Source organism: Chinchilla lanigera, unplaced genomic scaffold (genome assembly GCF_000276665.1).
Source record: "Chinchilla lanigera isolate Chin_1 unplaced genomic scaffold, ChiLan1.0 scaffold00042, whole genome shotgun sequence".
NCBI lineage: Eukaryota > Metazoa > Chordata > Mammalia > Rodentia > Chinchillidae > Chinchilla > Chinchilla lanigera.
In genome coordinates, this window is record NW_004955443.1 from 6,079,343 (window position 1) to 6,092,120 (window position 12,778).

Below are 12,778 nucleotides of genomic sequence, written 5' to 3' on the forward strand. Positions count from 1 at the left end.
AGGCATACCTAATTCTCTGCCTCTTAGAACTTACAAAATCATCATAAAACTGCAAACCAAACCATCAAGAAGTTTCCTTTAAACATAAATCGTGCATTACTTACTTGACTGTTACTCTGTTGGAAGTATCCTGGAGGTCACTCGGGTCAAAGAGTTGAGATTCTTTAAGGCCGAGCTCTTTACAACCTCTCAAGAATAAGATGATATTATCCTGGAAGCAAGAAAAGACATCCAAGTCCACTATGGTAGATTGTCATTATGAACCAGCCCTGTACTGTTAATAGCCCAAATTTCTGGAGGAATACCATCCACTGAGACTGCCAGAGTCGTGTCTAAATCATAATGTTGCATAACAAAACTATGCTTCGTTAGGAAATGCCAGAATAAACAGACATTTAAACTTCCAAACACACAACCATGCCAAATTCATTTTTCCATTTTAACTTCACACCTTTGTATAAAACTGCAAGTAAAATGCTATTGCAAAGAGGAAGTTAGCATCTTTTTAGGGAATAGTAATTTTTAAGGACCACATATTCTCCATTGCTTCAAAATTCTTTGCCCATTTCTTATTGCCTAGAACCAGATTCAAATTGGTATGAAAGAGATAATAGCAGTTTTCATTACCCATGAGATTTTCTCTTCTTTATCAGCTTTTCTTATATTACATCCTTATACATTCTTTTTTTAAATTTTTATTTTAAAGAAAATAGTACAAAAAAGAGAACAATAGCGGTAATATAACAACCACTGTTAATCCCTATTATTTGAAGCCCCGTATCATTTTCAACGTCCTTGCTTTGTTTTGTTTGTATTTTGCTATAGTCCTTATATATTCTTTATGGGTCTTGATTGATAATATCTTCATGGACTAAAAATTGAATTAAAAGCAAAACAAAAACAAAAACCTAGACTTACTTGAGAGTGCGATAAAGAAGAGCAAGGAAACTTTCTGAAAATAATGCAGTCTTCCCTCAAAAGGAAAATTTCCCTAGTAGATAAAAATATACTTGCAGTGGCAGAGTGGCAGGCAGGACTGGAATTGGACTGACAATTAGAGAGGGTTCTAGTTTTCCTCTGCTGTGATCACCAAGAATGAATGAATGGTTCTGAACGCGACTGAAGATGTGGGGCATCCTGGACTCCAGGGAACCAGCCAACAGGTTTATCAGTTACAGGTCTCTAACTGTTCTCTTCCTAAAAGACTTTGAAGGTGCCAGCTGACTCACCAGTTAGTGAAAACTACAGGACAGGGAATGGCAGCTAGAGAGCCACACCAGCAAGAATCCATCAGATACTGTCAGAAAGATGCTACACACATGTGAAACGACAGCGGTGATTACCAAATCAGGTATCCACCCAACTGCAGTTCAACAAAAAGACATGAAGATGTAGTATTTCCAATTCTCCATGTGTAGGCAGATTTGCAGACCCTCAAGAATCCTGCTCCCTGATATACATCACCCTGCTAGTTAATTTGAATATAGCATCTTTCCTTTTAACATATGTATATGTGTTAAACCTGACTATGAGTGAAACCTGCGAATATGGTGGGGTATCACTCTGTGGTTATATTCCTAACCAGATGGCTCTGAGTCAATCAAAAGAAAATGATCTGATTGGACCTGAGCTAAACCAAAAAAAAAAAAAAAAAAAAAATCTAGGAAAAAAAAGGGGGCTGGGGATTTAGCTCAGCGGCAAAAGCGCCTGTCTGGCAAGCGCAAGGTCGTGAGTTCAGTTCCCGGTACCGGAGAAAAACCAAAAAAAAAAAAAAAAAATGATTGGACCTGAGCTAATAAAGGGAGCTTTTAAGCAGAAAGTGAAGTCTGAGTTCTGGCTTTCTCCATGAGTTCTGTAGCTGCAAAGAGATGAATTCTGTTAACTACTGAGTGGGTTTAGACAAAGCTTGGAAGATGCTCAGATAGGCTCCCAGCTCCCACCAAAAGCCTTGTGAGACTCTGGGCAAAGAACCTGGTTATACCATATCCAGACTTCTGACCTACAGAAAATGTGAGATAATAAAGTGTTAAGTTGGTAGGTTTCTGATAATTTTTAGTGAAATAGAAAAAATTAATAAACCCAGGCTCCAAACAATGATTAAGAACAAGAGCAATAAATTTCTAACCTGTTTGCAGCCATATTATATGCCAGGCATCCTTCCAAGAGCTGCACATATATTAGCCCATTTAATTGCTGCACAGTCTTATGAGGGTGGTGCTATTCTTTCATATCCTCACTCTACAGATGAGCGAACTGAGTCCCAAAACAAGTGAGCGCATTGTCCAAGGTTATACAGCCAGCAGAGGTGGCAAAACAACACGGTGTGTCCGAGGAGCTCAAGCATGAACTCTAAGGCCAGCACCCAAAGACGAGGAGGCTATGTAGGCAGGGTGATCTACCACGAAGGGCTTGGAACGTATGGAAGGCAGGCTGCAGGGAGTCGGGCTGGAGGGTGGTCTGTATCTGAGTCATGAATGCCAGATCTGTGGTGGAAGGAGACTGTTGGGGAGCAGAGCTAGAAGGAGGACACAGCACAAAGGAAAGACTTACGAGGGGCAAGACAGGAGACAGGCACCCAGTCAGTGGATGCTACCATCTCACTTTCCCCCACCAGATGCCTCTATCCCAGCAGGTTTTCTTTCTTGTGTGAGGCCCTGGGCTTTTCATCAGGTAAAATATGTCATCATCCACAGCCCTGTCACCATCTAGGGATCTCTTGTCAGCTGACTGATGAGCTGGTCACACCATATCTTCTTTATTTTCCACATTTTTTCAATGATCAGATTTGGGAGTGTCCACCCACCCCCTGGGGTTCCAGTTTACCACTTTCTTACCGATATATATTTCATTGGTTAACTTTGTCTTAGGGAGAAAAGAAAGGCAAAGCAAGAGAAGAAAAAAGGGGGTCAGAGATACATTGAGTCTTTTTTAAACGACCCAGGTGTCTCTGCTTATACAACGATCACCCTGTTAGTTAATCTGAATATAGCATCTTTCCTTTTAACACAGTCATTTTGCCCAGGATTTCTGTTACTATATGTGAACTATCTATTGTACCTTTCAGATACTTCACATATAGTAACAGAAATATTGGGACAAAATGACTTTTCTTCAATTCCTTTTCAGTCCTCTTTTTCCCAGTTAATTTTGTTATCACAAAACATCTCCATTTATCAGTGAACCGGGTATGTCAATATACTCGCTTCCAGAGAATTTGTCTTTCCTCGGTTCCCAGACCTGCAGATTGCACCACAGCGCTGCCCAGTGTCAGCAGAACCAAAACACTTTCTCCCTGAAATTTGGCGTCCTTACTGCAGTGGAAGAAGCAGTCTGAAGATGAGGAGCACTTGAGGATATCTGTTTGGTACATTTCAGTGTAACTGCTTGGACAGAAAAAAGAGGAGAAAAAAAGGAATAAAAATATATTTATAAGCATTTATTGATATAAGATTGCTATAAGATTGTTGAAAACTGGGAAAATACTTTGTGAGAAAAAAGCCTTTGTTTTTTAAATTTTACTGACTATTTTAAGTCAAGAAAGTAGGTGCAAGATCAATGAAGGTTTTAGCAGTCAGAAGACCAGTTTTCTGAGTGAGGTGAAACACTTTGTAATTCACTAAATGTACCTTACATTCACTGAGCATTTACCATGTGTCGGGTTATTCTATGAATACATGTGAATTATCTCTTTCATCCTCAAAACAAAACAGGTACCAGGTACTATTATGGTCTCCATTTTACAGATCAGCAGTTAAGGCCCAAAAAATTATACACCACACCCAGTCACTCAGCTCCTGGGTCTGCCCCTCAGCTCAACACAACATGTGGAAACAAGATTTCTCTACAGGTGAAAAACTGAAGTGCAGAGAGCTGACAGTTCCTCCTCTCATGTCTCCAGTTTTTCTGTGTCTTATTTTTATTCTGTCTTCCTGAAACTTCAGTTTTAAGTCTTTCTTTTTTTGTTTCCTTTCCTCATTCACTCTGATTTTCTCCTTCATGTCTGTCTGCCTCTCCCACGCACCCCCCACCCCACACCCTCTTTGATTATTTGGCTCTGAGACCCTCAACTGGCTCTCACCCTTGACCAATCCCGAGGAAACGATATCCATAACAGGCACACCTCTCAAGTGGTAATTCTCTGAAGTGGTAATTCCCCACTTCAGGAATAGTAAACAAACAAATCTTTTAACTATGGAACAAGGCAACCCCAAACCAAGACAGTGACTCATACAGATGCTTAGGTGAGTACCCTGGATGGGCCTGAGAGCTCTGCATTCCTCTTGCCCAGAGGAAAGCGAAAGGATGGGTGCTATCACTCTCTAGGAATCATGGGAAGACACAATAAAGGACAAGACCTGTGACCCCTATCCATAATAGATGCACGATGGCGGCTCCCCAGATTCTTAGGAAAAGCAAGAAGGCGCATTCCCAGAGGCACACACCGCCCTGGAACCCGACCACCGCTCAGCACACAGCCTGCATACATGACAGCTTTGTGCTGCAGCCAGCCCGAACAATTAGGGCTGCAGGACTTAAATAACTGCAGGTCTGTTTCCAGCGCCTTGCTGCAACCTAATGACGCTGGAGGGGAGCCAGGCCCCAGGCAGGAGAAGAGCCAGAAGGACGAGCCACCCAGCCAAGAGCTAACAAGAACAGCCACTGGACCAGGCAAGGACTGTGCCTCTAATTACACAAAACACATTCTGAAAATTCTCATCTGCCTTGCTCTTCACACTGAGATTCTTTCCACATTTGCAATTTCAAGTGAAACCCACATCTTAATGTTTTACATCCAGAAGCCAAATAATGTTTCAATCCCAAGAGAAAAGTGGGAGACACTGATTAAGTACAAGGACTGTTACATTTAGCTCTCACTAGTGCAGAGTTCTCAAACCCATTAACACTTCGTAATCTTTACGAGAAGTTTGTAAAGCACTTTCCAAAAGAGCCAGTGTCATTTAAAGGCAAAAACTGGTGATTAATGAGCCATGCGGAAGAAATAAATGAATGACCCTAAACTGGAACCTAGATCTAAAACGAAGTAAGGCTAAAAGTCAAATTTAAGTATGGACTATATATTGACTAATATCATTTAGTGAATGTTAATTTTCTTAGGTGTGATGATAGTAATGCAGCTATAGGAGGCTGGTTTTATTTATAAGCATAAATCTATGATTTAGGGTGAGTCTACAATGTCTGTAACATAACTTTCAACTGGCTCGGTAAAAATGTGTGTGGGGGTCATGTGTGTCTTCACAGATGAGGGCTAGGAAGGGTGGAGAGTAGAAAGCAGGAAGGAAGAGAAGGAGGGAAGCAAGGAGGAGCAGAGAGAGACTGTGCATATGTTCTTCCAATGGAGAGAAAGAGAGAGAAAGCAAATATGGCAAAATATTAACAATGGGTGAATCTAGACTAGAGAAGATAAACACTGTCTGTAAAGGGTCAGCTAGTAAATATTTGCGGGCCACATGGTGGTCCTTGTCAAAATAATTCAACCTTGGTTTTGTAACCAGAACCTATGCAAACAAATGTACATGTCTATTCTGGTACATTTTCTTATAAAAGCAGACATGGGGCTGGATTTGGGCCACAGGTGAAGGGTGTTCAGTTATTTGCTATGACATTCTTACAACTTCTCTGTACATCTGAAAATCTTCCAGAAATTGTGCAGGAAAATGTTCTTAAGTTTATAACACAGATTCAACTAGGTGGTATTCAACTAGGTAGTATTTGGACTTTACTGGCAAAATTGATTCAGTAAAATTGAAGGAAAAATTGCTGTCATCTCTAAGAGCTGAACCCAGGGCTCAGGTGTAACTGAGGAAAGTTACCCTTTCTGGCCACCGAGAAGGTACTGGAACATGAGTCTCAATTCATCACAGGGGTGTGACAGAAAGTCCCTGAAAGAGTCCACTTTGCACCAGGCTAGTATTAACAGATGGATTTAAACCACTGTGTGCAGAACTACCATGCATTAAATCCTGCTTGTTCAGGGCTCAGTGGTTCTCTATTCATTAATTTGTGTGCCTGTCTTGCATGTGAGAAAATTCCCCAGGGGTCATGGTGGAGACCGGAGCCCACCAACCTCCTGAGGCCTCCTAATCCAAAGTACTTTGTCCCTGGCTCCCTTCCCTTCCACTCCAAAGCCAAGACAAGGGAAGGCTCAGAGTGGTCTCTACCATGTAATGAGTCGATGGCATGTGGTATGTGCTTACTAAATATTCAAATAAATTCAGTGCAATGTGCTAGGTATTCCTCTAGGTACTCAGAATAATGAATAAAACAAAATTCCTTAGTCTTTACAATCTGTCAAATACCTAGATTTGTTCAAGATACACATAAACAGGGCTGGGGATGTAGCTCAGCGGCATAGCACCTGCCTGGCAAGCATGAGGTCCTGAGTTCAATTTCAGGTCCCCCCTCCCCCGCAAAAGATACACATAAATAGAGGTCTGATATCAAATTAGACAAGATATGTGAGAGAATAAACATATCAAAGGATACAGCATGACAGCTTTGTCATCACAAGGACTTTGAAACAGCCTCATCTCCTTATTAGCATCCTTAGGCACACTTCCTAAACTTTATCTTCCCATTTTTAATTTGTAAGGCAGAGAATGCTATCAGCCTTATGGAGATGTTAGAATTATAGAAAACACACATTAAGAACACAGCACATAGTGTGTACCCCCGACTCTGTTTGCTTTCAAAGTTTCAATTAACCATAGTCAACCATCATGTGAAAACATCAAGTAGAAAATTTCAGAAATAAACAGTTGGTGAGTTTTAAATTATACGCTATTCTGAGTAGTCTGATAATTTATTTCATGCCATTCCATCCTGCTCAGAGTGTGGATCTTTCCTTTCTCCAGTGTATCCATGCTGTATATACTACCTACCACTTCATAGCCATCTCAGTTGTCAGTCAGCTGTAGAAGTAGCAAGTACTTGGGTTCAGATAACTCTTATGTTACTTAATAATGGCCCCAATGTACAAGAATAGTGATGCTAGCAATTTTATTACAGTACACTGTTTCAGTTGTTTTAGTTATTAGTCTCCCACTATACTTAATTTATATTAAACTTTATCACAGGTGTGTATGCATAGGAAAAAACAAAGTATAAGGGGGTCAATGCTTTTCCAGGTTTAAGGAAGTCATACAGTGGGGGCCTTTGAATGCATTCCCTATAGATAAAAGGGGAATACTGTATACAGAAGACATTATTATGCTATTCTTGTCCACTCGGGTTGGGAAGGTGAAATGAAGAGCAGCTCATTTATGTAATCTATCCATGAAAAACAGACACACTGTGGGTACAGCCATTGCTAGTTACATGGGAGATCATTTTTTAAAACAAATAGTTATTGCTATTGTTATTTAGGTGTTATTAGTCACAGTCTGGCAGATTTATGCAGGCAATCTCAAAGGTAAGAACAGCCTAATGTATCAAAAATTCATGTGCAACGTAGCTGCTTGTAAGTCATAGTTTGTAACTATTACAAAGAAATAAATCCTTCCATGGTACTCCCGAGTTCATTCCAGAAAAACCTACTTAATCCAAAGTGCACATTAAGAGGTGCTCACTACAGAGGGAGGAGAACTTGTCAGTGGGAAGATGTGCTCTGAAATATCCAGTGCACATCTATTCCTCACTGCAGTTGAATCAAGGATCCCAGCAGCTTTTGTCCGTGAAGGAAGCTTCCTTGGCCTATGATAGCACTTTTGGAGAGAGGGATGGAAGTAGGGGGAAGGTGGCCAGCCAGCAACACATTTCCTAGAAGCCCCTGAGACCATCATTGCCCTATCCAGGCCTTTCTCTCTCTTTTCTTCAGAAGGCAAGCAAGGATCGGCTTGGTTTCCCCTTTTACAGATGTTGATTCCATCTGGGAAGGCTTCTCTCTGCTGATCCACTGCAGAAAGCAAGCAACTCTTGCTCTGAGGCAGGCACCCAGCCCTTGGCAGCGCTCTGTGGAAAATAGGCAGGGAATAACAAGGTCCCTTGTGTGCCCACTCACCGTGGCTTCCTTTTACACCAGTAGGGAAAGATCAACATGGTGGTAGATTTAGAGTTCACAGAAAATGAAGCTAACACACATCTTGGTTTCAAATGAATCCATATACCTCTATTGCCAGGTATTTAAAATGCAATATATATAACGCATCCTTACAAATTTCAGTTTCTACAAATGAAAAGACTAGGTAGAAAATATCAACATGTAAACTGAGACTACCTTTGCTAAATATACCATTTTAATGATAAACATTTGCTGTGAAAACCTTAATAAGTATTAGCATATCCCAGAAAGATTTGCAAGGATATCAGGGAAGATCCAAATCTTGTTAGAAAAAGCGATAGCTAACATAAATGTTACTTTTCTATCCTACCTATAAGACTTTTTAAAAGCACGGTTTTTGTTAGGTTTTATGCATTGGAAACAAACTTCCTTTAACAGAAATTCAATTCAGAAATTTAGAATTTAAGGAATACATTACTAAAATATCTCCAGGAACTCACTCCATCATTAATAGGACTTAGGGATTTCCTGGCCCTGCCGTGTGTTCACAGTACTGCCCCAGCCCGTATGGGTTCCAGTCAAACTCCGGGAACTGGCCGATGTCCAACAACAATGAGAGCTCGCCAGACTGTGGGTGCAGTTTTATTTGCCAGGAGCAGTTAATGAGGATACCAGTTCTTCTAGTGAGAGGAAAGAGCAACTCATTTTGCCTGGGGGAATTCTAGGGTGGCTTGACCCAGAATGTGGCAGCTCAGTGGCTGCGTGAAGTAAAAGCAAAAATATTTATGGATGGGAAATGAGCAAAAGCATGGTAGATTACAGAAGAAAGAATGGAAGGCTGGAGGGGAAAAAGCTATGAAAGGTAAGATTGAGGAGGGCCGTAAGTACCTCGGTAATGATCTGGATGGTTCTCTCAGCACTGAGGAAATTAGGCCAGTTCATGTGAAAGGAATCAGTCCTGGGATCTGACCTTAGTCTTAGGAGAATATGTCAGGTTCAGCAGGCGAGACCCACTAAGTGGGGAAGGCTATTCCAATATCTCAGGGAAAGACAGCCCAGAAGCGATAAGAGCAGAAAATACGGCAGGATGGAAGCACCTCTCTTTGGCTTGGCAACTGAGTGGATTTGAAAGGGATGGACAGGTTATTACATGATGCTAAGGCTTTTCGTCACTGAGGTCATTTTAAGAAACAACAAGAAGAGAGTTCTGACAAAAGAAACTAATTTACATTTGGGACACTTCTTACAGAGGGACATAGCTCATTGGGAACTAATTTTTGGCTCTAAAGTCGAGAAGCAAGGCCCCTGCAGAATGATCTGGGCGTGGGAGTCACAGCATACGCACACATCAGAAGTAGAGGGAAAGTAGGACATCTTCTGGGAGAACTCATAGAACAAGAGGGATCCCAACTGAACTATCCAGCATGATGACATTTAGAGGATGCTGAGGGTGTGCTGTGCTTGTGTAGCCCAACTACTTGGAAGGCTGAGGCTGGAGGATCACTTGAATCCAAGATTGAGGGTCAGTCTGGGCAACACAGAGAGAACCTATCTCAAGATGAACAATAAAGCATAGCTAGAGGAGGATAAGTCCCTCATGCCTATGAAGAAGCAAAAGTGAGCAGAAGGAGGACCAGAGAAGCCAGCGCCAGGGGAGGGACACTTGAGAGCACTGTGTCAGGGGACACCATGTGTCTGGCATCAACTTCTGGGGCCTCCTTTTGAAGACCCCAGCTCTACCTCTTACTGGCCAAATAACCTTGAGCAAGACGTCAACTCTCTGCAACTGCAGCTTTGTTTTCTAAAGGCCCAAGTCCTTACAATGGCCTCCCAAGTGCTAAAGGGTCTCTTGTATTTCTCTTCTATGATCATGGTTTTCCCTTTATGCCAACTTAGCCAAGCACAAGTCCTCAGTAGTCCTCAAACATGCCAGGTAGGTCCCTGCCAGGGACTTTGAACTACTGCCCCCCCTCCATTATCTAGAACAACATCTGGTATATAATTAGTAAGCACTCAATTTAAAATGTGTGGAATGGATATGAAAATGTGGGTACTCATCACAGGGCTATTATGTGCAGTTAAATAAGAAAATACATGTAAAGTGCCTAGAATAGAATTTTTGGCATATAGCAACAATCCAATAAATGTTCATCACAATGATATTATTTCTATTTTAGGATGCTGTTAAGTCATCAATGAACACATTTTCTGACTTGAAGGACATTATTAACTTTTGGGAAAAAATGGTATAAAAACAAGATTACTAGAAATTCAAGAAGTCAGTATAAAAAACAATACTGCAAACATATAGGTACTTTGGGGATATTTAGCAGAGATTATGACATATGGTGTGTCCAAGGAAGGTTGGCTGATTGCTTCTTTTAGGAAAGCTGCAAGAAAAAAGAAACGGCTCCTTTGGTCCTCTGAGACACGGATGCTGTGACCCACTCCATTACCCATGAGCCATTCTATTTGTCCCCACTCCATTTGAGGCCTGAGCCATCACTTCTTCACCACCATGACCTTCAACTACCATTACTTCTGCCACACTGATGGAGGACTCTGGCACCAGAGTCACCGTTCAACACAGTCACCCCTGTAGGTGTCTTTAAATTCCATATGGACATTTACAGTTCTTAGACTTCCTCAGTTCTAATAATTTCTACTTGCACACTCCACTCCCGGATAACCACCATCACCCAGACCTGCCCAAAGGACCTGGAACTCCTTCATCCTACTCTGTGACCTCAGAGCCTCACCTTCCAGGTTTCTCATCCTCTCTTTCCCTCAACATCTGCTCTCTAGACTTCTCACTCTCCTCTCTATCCATTGCCCTCTCCTCCTTCTGCCTTCCTTCCTTCACAACCTTCTCCTAATTAGTACGATGGTTCAACTGCTGCTCTGTCGTCAACATTCTCCCCTCTTTTTCTTTCTATGAGGGAGAGTAGGTGGGGAAAAGAAATCCTACAGGTGGGACAGTTAGGCTTGGTGGTTAACCCAACCACTTAACGGCTCTACTTGAACAGGGTTCAGTTACGTGTCTCCATGGAGAGACATGGACTATAATAATGTTTCTGGGCCTCACCCACCTCCCCTAGAATGGGGCACACCCAGCTCTGCCAGCGCTAGATTTCCTCTCCATGGAAGACAGTCTGTCTGCAGGACACATGTATCTTGTCTGTCTGCCATGTAGTAAGGGGCCTCTCTCTGTGGGAGAGGCTTGTGGTTGTCCATCTGCACCAGGAATGGACAGATGCATTTGTTTAATTCAGGATTGGCAAACCCACTTGGCCACAGCTCTAAACTCTTTTGCTGTGATTTGCTTAATGAGAAGTAAAGCTAGTATTTCCATCCCTATCTGACTCCCATGTTTATATCTCAGCTGGAAGGTGAAAAGAGGAATACTATTTAGGGAGTACCCCTAATCTCTAATGAACAGCTTCCAGGGCTACTGGAAATAGTAGTGCAGTTGCTAGGTTTTCAGGTTCCTGCCTCAGTGGATCCATTTGGCAAATGCACTTCATAGCCCTTCCAGGCATCTCTGGTGAGCTCTCCCCCCGGCCCTTGGAGGAATCTGCATAAATGCCCTCTCCTTTCTTCAATCTCTTTGCGTTCACTTCCTCCCTCACCGACATCACTACACCCCAAGAATTACATCCCTTCACCTCATTCCAAGTCCTGCATCTAAAAACTGTTTTTAATAAAAAGATAAAATTGGATCTTCTAAAGCATTCTGAAATAACCTATTAATATTTTTAACAAAAACAGTAAAATGTGAATCTGGGTTGGTGTGATCAAAGAGCCAAAGATTACATTAATTTTGTTTAATTCTAAATTTTTATCCAGGGCTATTATTCCACACTTACTATACGAAAGGCAATGTGCTAAGTGCCTTGGCCAGGAAAGGGTAAGCACAAAAGCTGGACTCTGAAGAGAAATTCAGAAAGAAAACTGCGGATGCAGATAACCCCTTGAAAAAGCAGAATCCAAGCCTTGTGAGTGTGGGACCCAGACTCATTTCATCTCTTGTCTGCCCACCCTGCACGCTAGCTTATTGGCTCTCACTGCACACAGATTTCTTCCACATGGGTCCCTTACTTCCCATGTTTCATGCAGGAAAGCTGTCACCCCCCTGGGAGGCCTGACTCTTTCTCTTACTTGCACTGAAAAGAAAATCCCACAAAAAGATCCATTTTGGACTGCTTAGAGTCCAGGTCCCTCTCACAGTAGCTGATGGGATAGAGTCAAAGAGGACGTAAATTCTTTCGATAAGTAGTAGAGGACAGGAGGACAGGGATAGTTCCCAAGAAAAGAGAATATGATTTCTCAGGAAGACACACAGAGCACAGGGATTATTGGAAGCATTCACAAAAGTGGATCGAAGTGCTTTTTTCTCTCTAAGTTCTTATAAACCAGAACACTGAATTACTTCTTGCATTTTAAACCTATCAAACATAACCAATCAAATTTAGTTTTGTTTGAAATATATTCTTTTGAAAGTCTATGTACTAAACTGCCTCAACCCCCCAATGTTAACAGTCCTGATCCTGCAGAACGAAGCATAAGCTACTTAATTAACACTGTTTGGAAGAGCTTTTTCAGGCATAATTCCCTACCATCATAGCAATTGGAGTCTAATTCTTCTTCCCTTGTGGGACATCTAGACAACTAGGATGCCCAGTCTCAAAAAGGTTCTATCCCTTCTTCTAGTTCCAGATTCTTGGTCATCTGTGCAGCACCTACTTCTCCTCAAGCCCATCT

The 12,778-nt window shown here is 41.8% G+C and overlaps 1 protein-coding gene across 3 annotated transcripts in view; it reads right to left on the reverse strand.

Annotated features, from left to right (window-relative positions):
• Positions 1 to 12,778, reverse strand: part of Limch1 (LIM and calponin homology domains 1) — a gene marked incomplete at its 5' end in the record, with an annotated part of 320,988 nt that overhangs the window by 95,316 nt on the left and 212,894 nt on the right. For all 3 annotated transcript variants that reach the window (XM_013518053.1, XM_005391930.2, XM_005391928.2), the window contains 1 exon segment: positions 105 to 211. In XM_013518053.1, the coding sequence (XP_013373507.1) occupies positions 105 to 211 (107 nt within the window).